General features: G+C 47.7%; 6 protein-coding genes across 6 annotated transcripts; 4 read left to right on the top strand and 2 right to left on the bottom strand.

The window, feature by feature from the left end:
* The first annotated feature begins 306 nt into the window (after positions 1-306).
* EDB82DRAFT_213585 (translation initiation factor eIF 4e-like domain-containing protein) lies at positions 307-1,948 on the top strand. The gene is made up of 3 exons (XM_025726692.2): positions 307-505; positions 558-1,349; positions 1,406-1,948. The coding sequence occupies exons 1-3, from the start codon at positions 471-473 to the stop codon at positions 1,590-1,592; spliced, it is 1,014 nt and encodes a 337-aa protein (XP_025581233.2). The 5' UTR covers positions 307-470; the 3' UTR covers positions 1,593-1,948.
* On the bottom strand, positions 1,861-3,993 carry EDB82DRAFT_213594 (uncharacterized protein). Its single transcript, XM_065607231.1, has one exon. It carries the CDS (start codon positions 3,907-3,909, stop codon positions 2,305-2,307), a length of 1,605 nt encoding a protein of 534 aa, XP_065463805.1. The 5' UTR covers positions 3,910-3,993; the 3' UTR covers positions 1,861-2,304.
* Positions 3,994-4,293: 300 nt separating this feature from the next.
* EDB82DRAFT_503916 (WD40-repeat-containing domain protein) lies at positions 4,294-7,300 on the bottom strand. The gene is made up of 3 exons (XM_065608714.1): positions 7,068-7,300; positions 6,990-7,017; positions 4,294-6,940 (listed from the first exon to the last, which is right to left on the bottom strand). The coding sequence occupies exons 1-3, from the start codon at positions 7,242-7,244 to the stop codon at positions 4,413-4,415; spliced, it is 2,733 nt and encodes a 910-aa protein (XP_065463804.1). The 5' UTR covers positions 7,245-7,300; the 3' UTR covers positions 4,294-4,412.
* Positions 7,301-7,460: 160 nt separating this feature from the next.
* Positions 7,461-9,735, top strand: EDB82DRAFT_503913 (uncharacterized protein). The gene is made up of 4 exons (XM_025726690.2): positions 7,461-7,674; positions 7,736-8,071; positions 8,126-8,304; positions 8,355-9,735. The coding sequence occupies exons 1-4, from the start codon at positions 7,639-7,641 to the stop codon at positions 9,376-9,378; spliced, it is 1,575 nt and encodes a 524-aa protein (XP_025581231.1). The 5' UTR covers positions 7,461-7,638; the 3' UTR covers positions 9,379-9,735.
* Positions 9,736-12,339: 2,604 nt separating this feature from the next.
* On the top strand, positions 12,340-13,799 carry EDB82DRAFT_476957 (uncharacterized protein; the record flags this gene model as incomplete). The annotated part of the gene is made up of 7 exons (XM_065608075.1): positions 12,340-12,410; positions 12,462-12,525; positions 12,677-12,690; positions 12,851-12,903; positions 12,956-13,168; positions 13,222-13,439; positions 13,500-13,799. The coding sequence occupies 7 exons, from the start codon at positions 12,340-12,342 to the stop codon at positions 13,797-13,799; spliced, it is 933 nt and encodes a 310-aa protein (XP_065463803.1).
* A 4,387-nt stretch (positions 13,800-18,186) lies between these two features.
* EDB82DRAFT_557765 (uncharacterized protein) lies at positions 18,187-19,762 on the top strand (the record flags this gene model as incomplete). The annotated part of the gene is made up of 4 exons (XM_025726686.2): positions 18,187-18,371; positions 18,434-18,453; positions 18,510-18,962; positions 19,082-19,762. The coding sequence occupies 4 exons, from the start codon at positions 18,187-18,189 to the stop codon at positions 19,381-19,383; spliced, it is 960 nt and encodes a 319-aa protein (XP_025581228.1). The 3' UTR covers positions 19,384-19,762.
* Between the last annotated feature and the right edge of the window lie 342 nt (positions 19,763-20,104).

Here is a 20,104-nt window from a genome sequence, read left to right as displayed (position 1 = left end):
AGGTGGGCTGCTAAGTTAGAATTTCTTCCATCACTAGATCCATCTCCTCTCTCGCAACACTTCTCAGACCAAAACCCACCCAACTTCATCATCTACTCTTCAAAATTCTCAGATATTGCCATTCCATCCATACTAACTTGACCCCCCAAAGAACCCCCGATACCCCCATCTCGCCACCAAGTATACTGTTTACACAACAGCTTTCTCTATACACCCAACCTTTGCTGGGAACATACTGATCATCCCCTCATTCGACCTCCAAACCGTGCAACACCACAAAGCCAGCATCACCAACTTCGACCGCTTTTCTTAACGAACCGAGACCAAAATCTACCAAACCCGCTCCAGCAACTCCCTTCACATCGTACACGCACCCTCCGATACCTGTCTTCACGTCCGTTCGAAGGCATCTTGAACCAGCCTTCCCCGCCCTACCTTGATTCGCAGACGTAACTGTTACTTCAGACTTAATGGACAACAGCAACCTCTGGGCCCGCCGCACAAAGTAAGTCACATACACCCACCGTTATCAACAAGATTTAATAATGATTTCTTAGCCCCGGCAAGCTTTCCCTCACAACACCGGGCCAAGGGTCCAGTGGTGACAGTTTCAGTCGCAATTCCTCTTTCCCTAAGCGTCAAGGCAACGAAACCCCATCATCGATGAAACCGAACCCTTTCAACACCACACCTGGAGGTCTCGTATCTCCTACTAGTGGCGCTTCCAGCGCTTTTGGTCTAGGCTCTGGAGCATTCGCTTCGTTTGGGTCAGCTAAAACCCCTAAGACGTCGGGTAATCCTTTCGAGACGGCCATGGCCTCAGCGGTCCCCAAGAAGGACTCGTCCAAGGCTACTGGAAAAGCTCCTGGCATGGTCGCGATTTCCGAGAACAACCAGATCGGGGCGTCCACAGCTCCTCCTTCACATCCGCTGGTAGACTCGTGGACCTTCTGGTACCGACCTCCGATCTCAAAGGCACACGGCTATATCGAGTACGAGAAAACACTACATGAAATCGCTACTGTGCGAACAGTGGAGGAGTTCTGGGACATGTATGCTTACCTGAAGAGGCCCTCCGTACTTCCCGTTGTCTCGGACTTTCATCTGTTCAAGAAGGGTATCCGCCCAATATGGGAGGATGATATCAACAAGAAGGGCGGCAAATGGGTGGTGCGAATGAAGAAGGGCGTGTCCGACCGATACTGGGAAGACCTTCTTCTCAGCCTCATCGGCGACCAATTTGGCGACGCGGGTGAAGATGTGTGCGGCGCTGTATTGAGTGTGCGTAATGGCGAGGACATTCTCAGTATCTGGACACGAACTGATGGTGGCCGAGTCATCAAAATTCGGTAAGTCTGCCTGATGTGTTGACACGTTGCGAGGACTACAACTAACTCAAAAATAGCGAGACGATGAAGCATGTCCTGAACTTCCCACCTAACACTCGCGTTGAATTTAAGAGCCACGACTCCAGTATTCAGCAACGGACAGCCATTGAAGAACAACGCCGTGAAAAAGCTGGCCAACACCATCACCACGACAAGCGTCACGCTAGCGGAGCTTCAAAGGCAGCTGAGCCGTCTCAATCATAGAGGAAGGTGGATCGCCGCCGTCGCTCCCGCCTTCGCGCCCGCCTTCGTTCCCGCTCTCGCTCGCGCCCTCCCTCCCTCCCTCGTTACCTTCGAGGTAACAGAGATTTCGTCTGGCCGTCGCCTCCCTTAAACTAGTGCGGCCTCTGTATTGTATTTTACATTTCGATCTTGATTGGATTGCTCGTCTATTGTCTTTGTTGCATAAGCACCCTTGAGTTAGCGGAGTTGGAGAAGTCTTCTGGATGGACTGTGATAACGTGTTTACTAGGATTTGGGTGGCGGTTGGAATGACTGGACTAGGTTATGAGGACAATGGTTGGGAACAACGGAATCAAGCGGATGATCTTGTATTGGCAATGTATTACTAGCCGCGCATGAATAGGGGCTCGCCCAAATAGCGGATTTCAGCGAGAGTTACAATTCAGAGTAAGCTTTGGGGGCCGAGGTTTCTCGCCCAAGAACGAGACACCTCTTTCATAAACTACGATCCTGCAGTGTGCTATGCATGTGGTGACAACAGAGTAAGTGGGTGCCAGTCGGACTCGAAAGGGGTCTATCATTTTCTCATAACGGTTGATAAATTCACGAGAATCCTTGGTTCCCAAGAGCAAGAAAGCCTACTGCTTGTACAGAATCCGATAGCGAAGTGTCAGAGAGGGTATAACATTCTATTATTACGTTTCGGACTCGAATATACCATCATGATTCGAGGTTATGAGGCCTTACCCTTGCCCTTGCAAGGCTCTCTCCTCCGTTCCCAAATCTGGAGGTAGGTTTCACCGAGGTACAAGAGTTCACTCTGCACCTTATCAACATACAGATCCTGGCACACAACCCATTCTCCTGTAGCCTTGTTCTTCAGCTGCACCTTCCATGTTTTGCGCTCCTCGCCGCTATCAACGACATCTTCTCGTGTGCGCACAGCCTCGTGGACCACGTTTGCAACGAGATCATACCATATAGGTTCGCCTGGAGGCCACTCCTTGGGGTTCGGCTCCACGTAGGGTGACATGTCAAGATTGCGCGCGTCAAAGGTTACGATTGTGGGGTTGCGTTCAGAGACAAACTTGTTCTGTGAGAAACGCTTTACGTGGAACGCGAGGTAGGGGGGAAGGGGGTGCATGAGTCGGTAGCGCTTGCGTTGAGCGTGGTGTTCTTGAGCACGCTGACCATCGTACTTTGTGAGAATAGTCGTTAACGGGACTTGAGGAATAATGTTCTTCTCAAGCTCGTCCTGGAAAAGGGGTGTTGAAGGGAGGTCAAGCGTCAGGAGGAGAAAGCGCACAATGTCAACCTTGACATTTGCATCCTCAAAGCGCAGTCTATCGGTAGCATCAGCGCGAGCTGTAATGGCTTGCGACTCGATCTTCATCTTGCCCTGGAATGTGCGCTGGATCATAGAGCTGCCGGGTTTGGTCTTGCTTCCACCGAGACCAAGATGGAGATTGTTGAGAAACCACGACAAGAACTCGACAGGATCTGATTGTGACGTAAGGTTGAAGCGCTTGTTGGAGCGAAGGGAAATCTCCTGGAGAAGTTCGTGAGGCGAGACATGAGCTTTGAACGCCCTTGGGTTCCAAATCTTGCGCACCAGAATACTGGCTCGCTTGACGAGCTCCGTCTTGCTCGAAAAATCATCGAGAAGAAGAAAGTTGCGTAATGGGGCCACATGCGCCAGCGCCTGCACAACAACGTTGAAGTAGTCGTTCTCCTTGATGTTGTTCATTCCAACAAATCCAGGGATGTACTGTTTCCCGTCAAGCGTCTGACTCGTACGTCGCGTGCGATCCATCTCGATAACCTCCTTCTTGGTGTAACGTGGATCCGAGACATATTTGATGTCTTCAAGCGCGCGGCTCTTGACCTCGTAACCTTCAGGGAGGACGTAAACGAGCTGAGATTCGAGGTTGATGTAAACGTGGTGATCCTCGTCGAGAGAGTGAAAGTAGGCGTGCGACTTGGGACCGCGACCTTGAAAGTACTTGCCGCAGACTAGACATGCGTAGACGTTGATGTTGGAGAGGGATACGGAGCAGAGCTTCTCAAAGTCAAAGTCGAGCACGTTGCGATCGATGGTGTCGAGGTAGAGGTCGTCGTAACCTTCTGTAGGTGCAAACTGCCTTATGGGCGCCGCAGCCATTATTTCTTGATCGTCAAAGTCGTCATCGTCGTCGACTTCTTGCGCGTTTCCGTTTGTATTCGTCTCGTTAATAAGTTCTTCTGAACCCGGTTCAGGCGTATCAAAGTCCAATCGAGACCTCTTGGAAGCTGGCGAGGCGATGTCTTCAAGAGCCTCTGAAGCCTGTCGTTTGGACATGTTCAAATTGCGTCCGAGACTTCGTTCTTTGTCTCTTGTTGCGCAGTTCTCGGCTGACTCGACGTCGCAGATGAAAGATTGAAGTCGTAGGTTATATGCAGTTACGGGTGGAGTGGAGCCTTGAAGCTCAGGTCCAGGCCCACATTTGGTTGATGGCAGCCTGCATGTCAATTTACAACATCTATTTGGAGCGGATAGAATAAATACATTATACATATTCGGTATAGCAACCCAAAATTTTGAATCAGGCTCGCTATGCATGTGAAGAGGCTTCCCTCGGTTCGTATTCCTCTCATTCTCTTCTTTCCTGAATTATTGAGCATATATCAAGACGTCTGTTGTACATCTACCGGGATCACTAACACAATGCACTTGGCATATGCCTATTCAAAAACAAAAGTCAAGCATTTTATCTAAACCTGTATACTCCAAAGACTATGCGAGTATGATTATAAGTAATCAACCAATTAAAAAAGACATTGGTAATTGTAGTGTTTGCGCTTTTAACCAGCCATGACAACATCCTCACTGCTGTCTTGTAGTAGAACATTCTCATCTTCCAGCATGGGTGCGAGATCATCCATCTCCTGCAGGGTATATTCCACCAGATAACTTTCATCAACCAACTCCTCTGTTCGCTTGTAGTGCCTCTCGGTGTACACTCGAATAGCGTGAAGCACATCCTTCAAGCTCTTCTGCCCCTGGGCCCCCTTGACTGACAGGTTTGAGAACTTGGAAGCAGGATAACTTCGGATCAAAGTCCACAGGATCTTCTGCGCCACAGGAGCTGTACGTGCGTTTGTGTTCCAATCCCGTAGTCTCAGAAGAAGCAAGAAGATCTGCTCATCGGACAGACTGGCTAGTACCTCATCCACAGCTCTCAAGCCACTCAAACTACCCTTGTCAGGCTTGTCTGTTGTCATGACTGAATTAAATAGGCTGAGCAGTCTGCCAGGATGGTTGAGCTGCAATGCGAGCGTGATAGCCTCACGGAATGAGCCGGCGTGGATGTGATTCTCAAGCTCCTGCTCCTGCTCAATCACCTTAAGTGCGGCTTGAGACGCGGCAGCTTGAGTCTCAGACGACGTATCTTTCCAGAAAGTGACAGTAGAGTCGCCGCTACCAGACACGATAGTGTTGTTCTCAGGATGAACAGCCACAACCCAAACACGGTCCTCATGGTTGTCAAGAGTGCATTCAGTTTCTCCCGAGTTTGCATCCCAAACCTTTACAAGACCATCGCCACCAGCACTGGCAAAATGGACTCGCTTCTTGGACTGTTCCTGGCTGGCAGGCATGTTCAACCACGCAACCTTCAAAATACTGTTAGAATGCCCCTCAAAAGTCCTTATACAAGTATAGGTGGCGAGGTTCCAGAGCTTGATAGTCTTGTCACCGCTACCGGTAAGAATGACACCCTTTCCAGTAACAGGCCCATCTTCGCCCTGAATAGCCGGCATCTGAGCAGGTGAGAATTGCACGGACCAGACACCACGCTTGTGTCCACGCAGAATGCCCTGGACTTCACCTTCCTCTGCAGACCAAATCTTGACCGTCTTATCTTGTGACGCAGACGCGAAGAGCTGGTTCGAATGGTGGACGTTGATGGCATTAATGTCCTTTTCATGCGCTTTTCGGGTAAAGATAGCGCGAGAACTGCTCTTGTGGCCTTGTTGCTGGGCTGTACGGGGGATTTCCCATTTCTTGACGGTCTGATCCTGCGAGCCTGTGATAAGGAATGTGGGAGGGTGGTTGAGTGGATCAGTTCTGGCTGCCGATGATTCAGGAGGAACGCTCTTGGGCAGAGCAACAGCGCCTAAAGATTCAGCATGACCAGAAAAGACGGCCCAACAGGTGTAAGAGTTGTTTGCAGGGTCAATACGCCAAAGTCTGGCAGTGTTGTCCTTCGCACCTGTCGCTATCCAATGACCTGACCAGTCAATATCTAACGAAATAACGATCTCGTCATGACCCCTCAGAAGAGCAACATCTTGGCCGAAGTAGGGGCTTGACCCAGAATCCACATTGACTCCATCGTTCTGATCCTGTGTCTCTACAACAGACACAATCCTGACATCTTCGGAATTTGTAGCCAACGCGACCATAGAACGGTCAGGAAGCAAGTAACCCAAATCAATGATATCGTCATGTGTGCCAGATATTCTTCGGAAGGGTTCGGGTGCTGACAAGGTGGCGGCATCTGCTTTTTGGGGTAGCTTGTAGAGCGCGAGAGTGTGATCGACCTGAACGAGGAGGATAAAAGGTAGTCCAGGGCGATAAATTGCAGACACAATACCCTCCTCTTCGCTCTTTGCAGGTTGCTGGGGAGTAACTTCCCTACCAGTATCTGTGTCCCAGATGCGAAGAGAACCGTTGGCACCAGCAGAGTAGGTCAAGTTTCCACCGTCAATGAAGCCAGCCGCTTCCACCAACTCCAGACAAGGCACAACTTTGCGAATCTTCCAGGACTTGGCATCCCACCATGTAATGGTCTTGTCTCTACCAGCGGTGACTAGAGCATGTTGTTCGGGAGAGTAGTCGAGTCCTTGCACATCTGAGACGTGGGAATCCAAGTTGGCTACACAGTTGCGCTTGTGCAAGTCCCATACGCGGACCTTACCATTTTGTTGACCGCATGCAAGACGGAAGTTGATAGTGGTCGAGTTCTCTTCTTCTTCGTCGGACTCCTCTTGGCGCTTGGATTTCTTGCCCTTTCGTGATTGAGTCTCATTCGAACGGGACACAGCCTCAAAGAATCGAAGTGATGACACTAGAACTGAAGATCCGCGGAAAGTATGGGTAACATAACCACCGACAATATCCCAGACTTTGACGGCGCCATCAGTTCCTCCAGTGGCCAGCAACGTGCTGGTTCGGTCAACTGTCAGCGCATTAACTGGTGTTGAGTGAGCTTTGACTGTTCTAGTAGGAGTAGCTTCGATGGTTCCATCGTCTTCAGATCTCTTCAAAGAAAAGATTCTCATAGACAAGGAACGGGAGCAAATAATGAGATGCGATGCAGAGGGTGTCACTGAACATGTTAGTCTAATCGTAATTTTGCACGGTTTCAAGAAACTAACAAGTTAATGTAGAAATGAGCTCCCCGTCCTATGAAATGTCAGTTTTGGTCTAGAAAGCGGTCTGAAGATATCTCTTACACCCTCAATTTGAGCCAAGTGCTTGCCGTTGGTGGGATCAGTGAGAACTACATCCTCGCCGAGAACTGTCGCTAGAATTCGGGCGTCATCATTGATAGAGACCGATCCTCCTGTGAATATAGGACGAATGACGTGCTCTGCTTCAAACGTCGTCTTTAACGGCTGCTTATTTGCCATTGTGTTGCTATGTTGTAGGTTGGACAAATATTCGATGCAAAGAAACTATCATGGGTCCGCGACTTGAACTTTCCTAGATTTTTTTTTTGGCGTTCGTGGCGACGATGTTTTTGATTGGCCGGATTGTGCATTAGCTCGACCTTGTGCGCCACACCACCAGCCACATTGCCACTCATGCGCTTTGTATCATGACTTCGTACCTGGAGCTTTCTTTAACTTTATCTCTTTGAGACTCAGGTCATCGCGTGAAGAAGGGCACTCATTTGCTTCATTCCGAAATCATTGATTTTATTATAGGTTGGACTGACGCTTCTAACACGAACAACATTTGTACAACTCTACACTCCACGCCAAATGGACGTGTCCCGTTCATGAGTCGTTGCGCACCGTCATTATGGGAATGCAAGGCCCTTTGACCGCCCAAGCTCTTGTGAGCGATTCCTCGGGTTGAAATGAAGTATCCTGGGAACAAAATAAACTGACATTGCTAGGGGCGGTCACCATATGATGATGTTGTAGAATGGGATGACGATCATGACGACCAACAGAATGGTGATGGTTCTACCCAACAGTACGATCACCGGGGTCGTCCTATAAACCCTGAGACGAAAAAGATTAATAGAGACATTATAAGATCACACAACGAAGTCATGTTAGTTATTGGGGTTGCTGAGCAAGAAAATCCGACCTCAAGTCCAGAAGCCGAATCTGATAAGAGGCACGCAATGTACGAGGACGATGTCGGCCGTAATCTTACCTTTTCCGCCTTTCGCTGCGTGGATGCTGCTGGGGCGTTTGGCTTGGATGGGTTTCGTCAACGTATACTCGTATGTTGTCTATTGATCCTGAGCGGTTGTGGCTTCCCTTACTGATTCTGGCAGATTTACAAACGCTATTCCCACATTCCATTCTGGGACCTGTATGCGAGATCTCAGAATCCCTTTTCCATCACCAGATACATCTTACCTGGTGCATCACTCAACCTTTTAAGTAATTATGCTGATCGGCAAGTGGCCTTATTATGGCGGGATCGGCCAGATAGACTGTTTAGTCGTCAACTGTAAGTCAAAATCCGTCATTGAATATCACATTGGCTCACAAATTCCCAAGAGTCCATGAAATATGGTCGTACGTGCGAGTCCATCTGGAGCTCTTCGTTGCATTGCAACGGCTCGGTCTGGCTTCGAGTACCAGTTGGCTTCCAAGTCTTTTTTTCTTCATTCCCTTTACCCATGACTCGCCCATCCCAGCTCCTCCGCCACTTTCTGGGTTTTCTTTCCAGTCAATACTTCAATGGGCAGGGGGCCTTTTCGTATCGTCAACGCCTTTCCTCGTTTGGGTCATCACGCAAAGATTGACTCGCGACTGGTGGCCACAAATATTAGCAAGAATATACAGGCGGCTACCAAATACTGGCCCACCTCCAGGGATGACCAGTACTTGGACCCCAGCCGACAGGCCCCGTGAACGGCCAGAACATCGACGCAATCGTAGCACCGTTGAAGATGTGTCTCCTATCAGGCCCATAGACGGCCAAATGCCTAGCGATACTGGTCCCGTGGAAGCTGTTCGACGGCCGAGCACTTTCTCCGCTAGAGGAGACGACTACGCCAGTGATGAAGAGGACAACGAGGCGGTCAGCGCCACTCTGATTAGTTTTGATGTTGAGGCTACAGCTGAAACAAGTGAAGCACCTCCTGGGCTCTGGAGTGCAGAACTGAGGCCAAGTGTTGACGCAAGAGGAGCGGTCATACCTACAACCACTTATTGCGATACTATGCTTACGCAGCTCCCTCCTCTCATCGCTTCGCATGTTTTCGCCGATGCAGTTCTGAGGCTAGCAATTGCGCCGTGGGAGGCAACAGCACTGCGCTTGGTAGCAGGCACTTTCCGTCGACGTTTTGGCCTTCCAACTCATGATATCTGCGGGATCAATCTATTAGGAGAGTCAGGTCTTGTGTTCGCCATCAACTTTCTTGGTAGTCAAGTGCTGCACTTGGCTGTTTGCGGCGAAATTTGGGCCACTTTCACAGCTGTCGCCACTATTTTCCACACGACCCCTGAAGAATGGCGTGAAGCCGAAGAAGAGGAGCAGCAAGAAAACCGACACGACTGGCCAGACGAGAGGATTTGAGTTTGTCATATCGCAGGGTCGGATCGTAGGATCAACTCGCATGTGTCCAACGATTCGATACAAGAACCAGGGCACAACCAAACACTATCGGCTAGCTTCATAGTCGGGGCCTGTATACTTCACCCCTACGGTAAGCCTGGCGCTCCTGGGCGTGGCTTCTAGTTTTTATGGTCCGGCCCGGCCAGTCTTTCACTGTGAAAAGAAATAATAATTACTACATTAGCACTCATTACAACACTAAAATAACGTGGACAGTGTCTAGAATTTTGGGCAATGGAACAAGTAGGCGAAGCATTGATAATTTTATCGAAACGCTTAGGCTAGTATAAATAGCAATGATAGACTTCCATAACTAAGTATCTATCTACCCCGTGGTAACACCGTACAGATATGTATATAAACTATGTAACAGCATTATAGCCTAGCTGCCAGCCACAGTATTACTTGGCGATATCTCATGTTTTCTTATTTCAAAAAAAGAAAAGAAAGAGATGCTACTACATACCCTGTAGGTAATTGCCTAGAACGATAAAGAACAATTGGAGTCGTTGGGACGAGTAAGCGGCTGAAACCCAACGAGTTTTAATCCGTACTGTGTTTATATAAACACATGCTTTTCTGGTGATGCGAAGCCAGCAAACTTTATGGCGGGCGACATAATGGAGCCGCTCACATATTCCTCGACTGATGCCCGTTATCTGCTGACCCAATGTCTCGCCCAGCTCAATGAAGCTGTTGTGGAATCTCAGAGTGTCATGTACCCCGGTATGGCTATCGCCTGGTTACTATGGGAAGCGATGAGAGTGTGCGGGTACCGCTTGACGGTTTGGAGGAAAGAGAGAAGAGCGGGAATGCGGCTCATCACAGTCATCATGTCGGCATCGGTCACGGACAGAGAACTGTGCCAAGGTTATTGGTCTCCACAAACGGTATAGCGATGTCGATGTTTAGTTCTCTCTGTTGATCTCAAGGTTCTTGTCTCATTGATAGACCCCAGAGCTCTGCCTAGAAACGAGGACAGTTCCATTCTCCTACGCAGCCTTCCCCAACCTCGGAGTTGATTAGAAAAGCTGGACTCGAATATCAAGAGGAAATCGGAATAAAGTGGCACAAAAGTGTTTCAATCAGTTCCGTCTCCTATTCTCTCGGGAGATAAGTTCTATAATGCCAAAGGGCCAGCATTGCGCTGCTGGAGCGCATCTCCTTTCCGCTATGGCATGTTTGAGCTTACTTACAAAACCTGTAGTGACAATCTAGGAGTCATCACAAAGTTCACGATGGATCCTATCACTCAGGGAATAACGTGCAGGACTAGTTGGTACATGGGCACTTACTCACACCAGAAGAAAGAAAAAGGATAGCAGTGCATAACTAACTAGATATATGTGATATCAGGGGGCCCCATGTCAATTAACTAAATTCACCACACATGTTCACGCCGGAAGTAGGCTACGACGTGTATTGTATTATGCAACATCGAAGAGTGTTGTTTCCCTCTAGGAACGGTTCGCTGCAACCACTCGGAGAAGATGCCGCCAAACTCGCAATAATCTGAGGGACGTTCCACCTCTTCATTCTGTATAAGAACATATAGACTTGACATGAGTGACTTTCTTTAGCAGTCAAGTCTCTCTATTCTCGAGTTACAATACAGAACCTCACCCTGCTAGACGTCAGGTTTTGGCATGGACGTTTCTTCATCAGCACAGGGGTTGATTGGTGGCGTTCGTAAAGTTTCCCAATCCTGTCCAGTCGGCGAGGAATCTTCTTGGTGAAACTTGTCCCCTGTCATAACACTTTCCCCGTTTGCGTCCCCGCCTACACCGACATCATTAACGACCTATGGACTCATGTTCTAGCCCTTTATACCAGGTTGTTGATCAGATATCATTAATGACCTTCTCAGACTAGATACCGTGCTGGTAGCCCTTTCTGAAAACTTACAGGGAAGAATCTTCTCCTCTGAACAGTCTCGGTGAAGGGTCTTCGCTGGAGCCGCCCTCTTTCTCAAGGGCCGACTCTATTTCACACGAGATCCCGCTCTGTTCTCTCTTATCTTACAGCTACACAATTCAAATTCTAAGAGGAAACAACGCTTGCCCGCCTTGCCATGCTCGACCAGACTAAAACGTTTCATCTGTGAGCACGATTCAGGCTTAACTATAAAATGGTCGGAGTGGCCTGCTTTCAGTCTTTCTTCCATCAAACCATCACCTCATTTCTATACTACTCTACTCGTCTTGACACAGAAATTTCACCATGGATCACCAATTCCATTCAAGTCGGCGAGAGATAGTTATACCGCACCCACAACCACCACCTCGTCCGACGGGGGCAAAAGCGAAGACCAAGAAGGAACTCGTTCCAGTGGCCAAACCTGGACTCAAATCTAGATTTTTCGCTATATAAAACGTGAGACCTCCAAAGCCAAGACTTCTCTCAATTCATTCATAGACAAATGGCAAACTCGTCTCAGGAAGAAAGCTAATCATGCTAGAATAGATATCTCTTGTTCTTCAATGGATCATATTTGGAGAGACAAGTACTTGCGGAATTTCTGAAGGATGTCGGCATGTGCGGGAGGATCTCAAAACTCTTCTGGTCTCTATAGCTCTTCGATCATAGGTTAAAACAGTAGACTAAATAGCACAAGCCCAAGATGATCAGGCTTTGTCAATTCTGAATACCTGGTAACTCTTCATCTTTGTCGAAAACAATGTTTTTATATGCCTTTGTAGTGATGGAACTATGCAGTCCTATTATTCGCTTATGCTTTTCAGTCTTGAGAGAAATCTCTTGTTATGTTGGTATGTCGTTGTAATCCTTGTAAGCGTGGTAGCAGTGAGCTGAAACCTCAATGGTAGAATTAACGCGGCTCTTTCTCGACGAGTGCATTTTAAATGACAAATGAGAATGATAAACGCCCCTGGACTTTGGAGGTACAAGGCAGCTACTTCCTCCATGGCTGAGTTCTTCTTCATCACCCCTACAAGATGCAAGGCATCGAGATACAATTGGTTGAGCTTTGCAAAGTGTGTTGTATGTCGTTCTGAGCATGACATAGTCTCAATATTACCTTGTAGAATGCTTGCCATCCCCATCATTTTGTGCGACCAGTTGGCTTGGGAGGCTGTGTATCGTCGAATAGTATGTTCTGGTGTCTCGGTCTCATATGTTGCCCTCCTGTACAATAATAAATGGAAGTGCAAGATGACGTTCTGACGTTGGAAATCGATGGAAGATAAATAAGGACACTTGTGACCCCGACCTTGAATGTCCTACTGTCTGGCTATGTTAGCAAGTAACCTCAAGGTACTCTTTGATCATGTCCCCTGTCGATACCCTAAGTTCGATGTCTCGGATGACAAACGCTTCAAGCAGCTTGGAAAGTCAAGCAGCAAGTACAGTTGAGCAGACAGATAATGGAGAAGTCAGACCAGGTTTGTTTCTAAATCATTGAAATAGGATTTAGTGTCCTAATCGCTTTTATCAAAGATCCCGGATTCCAGGAGACTGCTGAATATGGTATGGCCCCCACCAATCGGAGTCTGTAGTTGGCTGCTGATATTGAAGCAAGGCAGGGGTAAATTATTGGAGCTTGCCGCCTGGAAGGACAAGGACCCAACACATATCCTCTTTCGTCGACATGTTGAAAATGGTAGTTTGTGCGTGGATTTGGAAGCAAACTACCTGGAAAGAGATGCAGCCGTTTATAGAAAAAAGATAGAGTCGGATGACAAGGACCTCGAGGAATATCATGAGAGGTTCATGGTAAGGCTCAGTCGCTTTTGTAAGCAATTTTATTCCTTCTTCGGGTAGGTACCTTACTAACACATATTAAAGATCAGTTCGGATACCAATTCAGCAAGATCATGGAGCTTGATGAGCCAAGTGGGGTTTTCTTAAATAACTCGCTATTTCTTGCGAGACAGAAATGGGGGGAAGAAAAAGGAATTCACCTCAGAGCAAAGAACGAAGACTGGGCCTCTCTTTACAAGACAGACAAGCCGGATCAGTGGATCCGCTACCTGATTCACCATCCCTTATCTCTCCGTATCATGGTAAGTTTCTTCCTGATCCTTAAGCACTATGACCGAGACGAGTTGTTGACACATCGGTAGAGGGACATGAACTTCGCATCGAACGAAGGTGGTATCACGATCACACTCGTCTCGGAAAGATATGCTAGGTTCGCAATCGTTGGGCTTTTCAACTGTTTTGTTTGCATCCTCGTGTCAGCACCAGTTGCTATATTGACACTTAGCACAATGACACCGATGGGTACAATTGTAACATACCTATCGTTTGTGTTGGTAGGCGGGTTTCTCATTCAATGGTTCGTTCGGGGGTTCACCAAGCAACTCTTGGTTTACCTAGCGTATGCGAGCGTAATGGCGGCAGTCATGAGGTTGAAAGATTGACAAGTTGGTGAATGTATTAGGAAGTGTTGAATATAATGAAAGGACTTTCGTTTGGCGTAATAATGTCGATTTGTTTTGGATATCGTTACTGGAGATTGGCGGGTTTCCCAATGCAGCAACAAGGAATCGAAGACGGCATGCGTTTCTAAATGAATATATGTCAATTTTTTGTTCTTACTCACTAGTTGGGTATGTCTGGATTATATACTTTGCAGTCGCTAAGATGTCGTGACAGTTGTTTATCGTTGAACTTAGAGGGTAGAGGGTGATACGAGTGAAGGGATATAGGTATTCATGCAAAACGCACGACTTATTCCGTATCCAAATCTAATGTTCGATTGCAGTGCAATATCTGAGAATGATGATAGCAAGAAGGACCAGATAGTTGACAGAGGCAGAAGGTGACGGATGACAGGGGAAGAAATTTGCAGGCGCGACACAAGTCACTAGCAAAACGACGTATGCGGCTTCTACATGGACAAGGTTGACAGACACGCCCCCTGTGTATCTTTTTAGTTCTTACCTCGAAAAGTTACTTGTAGTATCTGAGACATCCGATGGGTTGTTATGTTTAAAGGCAATAGCCTCCAAGTACCTCATGGAAGGTAGCTCCCTACCTGGTTTGCTATCACTCTCTCCACTTGATACCAAGCGAACAACTTTGAACAAGTATATTAGATATATCCATATTCATTTACATATTCCGAATCTTCCAATCCACAACTTCCTCTACATGCCTACCTAGGTATCTGTCACATACTGCAATGTTCGACTAAGAATAACGTGTATGTGACCTATCTCTGCCCATCCACGAGTAAGCAAATTGCCAACAAGGTAACATTCACAATGAAAGTCCTAGGCTAACCGCAATTTTAGATAGAAGGCAAAAGAATCCTGGGCACACAAGCAGTCAAGTTACTGGGGTGGGTAACCAAGGGGTCAGTTGCTCCATTAACGGATGCGGACATCAGACCGTCAAAACAAAGCTGGAAATTTAACGACGCGTTTGAGGTGGTGTTGAAGTGACAGAATCCTCCCAGCCTCGTTTTGATTGCAGTCTCGACTCATTAACCATGTGGTTGAGCATAACCGCGGTTGTGATCCGAAGCGCATCGTACGACCTTGGTCAGCTAGCCATGCTTCGTTCTTCTTCTCAAACAGCTTGAACAGCTATAGGCTTGGACATTGGTACCCATCATCCATTGTTTCCTGTTTCGCCATGCCTCGCTGACTTACTCGGTATGCCTGCTTTTTGTACGCGACCTCTTATCGATATGGCCTTGTATCATATGAGGACGCGATAAGCCAATCATTGGGGAACGAGGCATCGGGCGAACCACCACGGCACCTTAGAACCAGATGAGACCATGCTAATTCTCAGGGCGTTGTGGTTCGGTCTGACAAATTGAGCTTCTCAACCCATCAAGTCTGACTCCTATCGGATTTGATCGCAGTTCAAGGTGTATTCTCGAGCCCGAGTCTGCTCCACAGCAAATACTAGATATTGGTGTCTGTATCCTAGGTCAGCATGTCCAGGTGCGTGATGATGCTGGGGATGTGCTCTATATGTCCAGCACGCCCCATCGCCGGCCTTTACTGAACATAGGTACACGAGGTTTCATCGAGCACTTGCTAGCGAACTTGTATGTCGACAGCAATGATGCTGGTGTAGGGAATGCTCCATTGGTACCAGATACCGAAGCTGCGTGCGATACGTATCGCGACGTTTCTCGAGGCTGAAGAAACCAGAAATGTATGGAGATGACATTCAGACGGGTCATCCCCCTTTTCGCTACGTTTCCTACCCTCAGTACGCCCCCACCGGCATCCAGAACATTTCTGAGGTACGATGATTCCTTAACACAAGTATTCGTATATGTGTTGTCGGCCAATCGCTCGTCCTGATACTGCGCGAACGTCGCCAAGTTTATGAGAGATGAGTTCCTTCCGTTTGTTGAGACTTGATATAAAGAGATAAGTTCCAGCAGCTCTTTGGGTGGCAATATCAATCAACGTTGCCGTTCGCTTTGAGGCCTGGTATTTGCAAGCAGCGACCTCTTGAGGATACAGAACACAAATTGGCGCTAAGATCAGTGAAGTAAGAAACTCATGGGCATCGAGAGAGACAGATACTAACAGCGGGTTCTCCCAGACATCATTGCACACAACTCGAGTACAAAAGACTTATAAATTCCCAAGCGAGAACGGAATGCTTGGAGTGATGGATTCAGGAGCATAACGAGCGAGCGATTTGTGTATGAATTTGCGATTATCCCAAGGATAATTAAAGTCCCCACCTCATTCCAAACTCGATCACATGTTAACCGACCCGAACCAATCGCTTGGTTATTTGTTGCTTTTAAGAGTCCGCTCCGTCGACAGATGTTAAACTCGAGCTCTAAAATTCATCTATATCGAACGGCGAATCCCTTCATTTCGATTTCCTGATATGGCCGCCACACATAAAGCTCTTAGGCCATCGTGCTCTGGCACCTTTGAGATACTCCACCCCTTCTTGAGATGGTAGCGATTACTGGGGGCTTATGGGGCGTGGGAAAAATAGGAAACAGTGAAGGTGGCATCGTGGTATAAATGGTGGTGTGAGTCGCCCAACAGTATGTCTCATCAATGCCACATCACGATGCATTTGTTTGAAGACCCCTGTTGCCTCGACCACAATGGAATTTCAGACCCAAGTCGGGTATGGATGACCGATTTGGTGAGCACGCATCATACAGATGGCTGTCTGTTTGTCCTTGGGCTTCTACAGGCGGCAACGACATTTATACCAGCAGTGATACATAAAGTGCCGACTTCATCCACTCCTTAAACCTAGGGCCACTGATACTGCCACAAGTTATAGCAGAACCGACAGTATAAACCTGGTCGTTGCTGGACTATATAGCTCGCGGAGCAATGTTCAATAGTTCACTCTTTAGGGGTACTCGCTTGTATCGAGAATACTGCACTGAGCCCTTATGTTGCTTTGAGGCCAACCTAGCCTCGACTTCAGCTTTTTTAGAACTTTGAAATACGCTACGCTCAATTACAATCGGCGGTGAACGATAAGGTTATTGAATCCGGTTTTCAGATGGTTCGTCTGCCATGGTGGTCAATTTTGATAGGGTATCGAAGCTGGAGACTCTGATCGGTCACGAGCATCGAGAGTAGAGGTAATCACGGAGCCTCATTCCAGGGCTGCCAGTTCACACCCTTACAGTGGCGTTAGGTCCCTTGGACCAATGGCTGACTGGTTGATATTTGCCTTTTCAAGAGACTGTTCAACGTATACCCCAAGTCACCGTCTTGTACCCATAGTCTTCGAGGATCTTGGCCGGACCGGCCCGCCGCGTAGACTGGATTTGGTTCCGCGAATCCACTAATGAAGTCATAGGAGGTCAGACGATGCACTCTTTAGTCTGCAAGCCAGAGCTACCAGACACATTCCGATGCACAGCCCATCAGTGCCAAAAGTTTGGTTGTTGTTCAGGCCACACTCACGAGTATAAGCAGGCATGAGGCTGCATGTTGGGCCAACTGGGTGTTTAGATTCCGTCGGGCATACCGATTGTTACTGAAACGGGAATATCATTGACAATAGTACCAACGTGGGTAGGGCCTTGTTCAACTGGTTGTTGGTGTCAAAGACTATCGCGCCCGTTCGAAGCACGCGGCGGCTATTAAGCTTCCAACCGCGCATCCACCCGTGTGCATATCAAACAATCTATGTTATGTGATAGATCAGTTCCAATTAACTCCAAGCTAGATCTAAATCTGCACCCAGGCACATGCAAATCATGAGTTGACTAGGCAAGGGCACCCTGTTTTATGATATCCGATATAGCGCCACTAACCTATAGCTCTGATCATATGAGAAATCTGGGCAGGGAGTGCAACAGTTCGTCGGGACAGGTAAATCAAGGTTTGAAAAGGTTAGTGTCAAGTCGTTAACGACACACATATTGATATGAGGAAGCAAGATGATATAAGTTGTGATGAGTAGGCACGTTGGATAAATTGGAAGACTGGATGTAAAAAGGCCTATGTCAATCAGTCGCACCACTTACAATGAGATATAAACCCTGTTGAATTGACATGACAATGCAATAGTACCATGAAACAAAGCTTAAACATTTATAACTACTGTGGTATAGAGGCTCTGTTAGAAGCCAAGTTTTGATTGTCTCCTCTTCAGCTGCAAGGTGAGGAGTACAGAGCTCTCATGACAAGTGCAACGTCCTTTCTGCCCCCCCTCATGACGACCCCACCTTATCAAGAAGCGATGACGTCTCAACTCTCATCACGCTACTTCAACTTATGCTCAACCAAACCTCAGACCGGTAAATTTCGAACTTGAGTATCATTACCAAATCACAGACTATCAACAATGTCTGATCGTACTGTTCTTGTTACAGGTGCCACTGGACTCTTGGGTCGAGAGGTATCTGCGGCTTTTGGTATCAAAAATTGGGAGGTCAAAGGAACAGGCTTTTCCCGTGCAGATGGAATCAGCACTTTCAAAGTCGACTTGGGCAATGAGAATGAAGTAGCAAATTTTCTAGATGATACCAAGTTCGTGCACTCCTCTCCCGGTATCGTGCCATCAGGCTAACCTTTATAACCAACTTACGCAGGCCCAATGTCATAGTCCACTGTAAGTAGTTGAATAGCTCTTGGCCATATAAGTACTGACTATTGTGCTTCTCAAAGGCGCTGCGCAGCGATTCCCAGACAAGGTCGACAAAGACCCCGAGGGAGCCAGAGCACTCAATGTCGCTGCTAGCAAGGCACTTGCCAAACTGGCCGCTGAAAGAGATATTTTTGTCATTTACATTTCTACTGACTATGTGTTCCCTGGCGTACCCGGAGATGCTCCATACGAAGCTGACGCTGAACCCCGACCTACCAACCTCTATGGCCAGACTAAACTCGATGGCGAACGTGCTGTTTTAGAAACCTTTAAGGAAGCTGGTAAGGAAGGCTTGGGTGTTGTGCTTCGAGTTCCTGTTCTCTATGGAAATGCCGAGACACCGTCTGAGAGCGCGGTCAACGTTTTGATGGACGCTCTGTGGAAGGCACAAACACAGGGTGCTCAAATCAACATGGACCACTGGGCTATTCGTTATCCCACAAACACGGAAGACATTGGTCGAGTTTGTCACGGTATGTCTAACCATATTTTGAACCAACCCGTCTCGGGCAAACCATGGCGTCGTCCAGGCTCTGTTACAACTTGTTGAGAGTGCCAGGAACAGGACGACTTTGCTGACAGTTTTCTTCAGACATTTCGGTCAAGTATCTTGACACCCCAAGCAACAGTCGGGCATCTCTTCCCGGTATCCTCCAATTTTCTTCGGAAGATCGAATGACCAAGTATGAGATAGTAGCTCTGTTTGGCGAAATCATGGGTCTGTCGACAGAAGGGATCACACCCAACACAGAGGGGAATGACCCGAATGCCAGTGTGCAGCGACCTTACGACTGCCACCTGAGCACAAAGGCGCTCAAAGACTTGGGAATTGATGTTTCAACGTGCGACTTTAAAGGCTGGTGGAGACGCGAGGTTCGCGCGTTTCGAAAATAAGGGCGAACACATTTCTCTCCGCCAGTGAAGATTGGTCAAATATGTGTCAGACATGTGTTCTGAATACAAGGTTCAGACGAGACGAAGTGTTTCTTCAAGTGGTCTGGGTGGTGCTAGGCGGTGGAAAAGGGGGTATGTCTCAAATTGTAGCCCGTGCCATGGTGAGATCCCAAGACAAAAGAGAGAGGGAGCCTCAAACCCTTCACATGGGCTTCGCCTCAATCGCACTGGAGTGTCGAATAGGTGCCAAGAGTGATGATTTGGTTTTCAGCGTATTAAAGCAATCAATGCCTGACCCATAAACGCTCTATGCTGTTAGAGGTTATGGTCTGGATTCCTTTAAGATAGACTCTTGTAACGCCACACTGTATTGGATTCGAATAAATACTCTGAAATGGGCACGTTTCTGTTCTCGAGCAACGGTCGCTAAGAAAGCCTCGCCGGGTTTCATAAACTCAGTGGGCGAAGAAAGCAGGTGTGATCGTCGATCGCGCTTTAGGCATTATCAGAATATGGGGAATAAACTCGTCAATCATGAATCGCATCGCTGTTGGTAATGGAATGGGCGCTTGCCGCTCAACCACCTTAACAAGGGATGACTTTGGAACTCGGCCCTCCGTATCCAAGGTACGTATCTGGCTTCATACCAGAGCTCTTATTATTGCAAGGTCCGCATACCATCTCTACTATTACGTCGAATCGTATTACATTACTTGATTCT

This window comes from Fusarium venenatum (genome assembly GCF_020744135.1).
Source record: "Fusarium venenatum strain MPI-CAGE-CH-0201 chromosome Unknown EDB82scaffold_3, whole genome shotgun sequence".
Lineage (NCBI taxonomy): Eukaryota > Fungi > Ascomycota > Sordariomycetes > Hypocreales > Nectriaceae > Fusarium > Fusarium venenatum.
The sequence above is the reverse complement of the archived record's forward strand: the minus strand, read 5'-3'. Positions and strand labels throughout refer to the sequence as shown.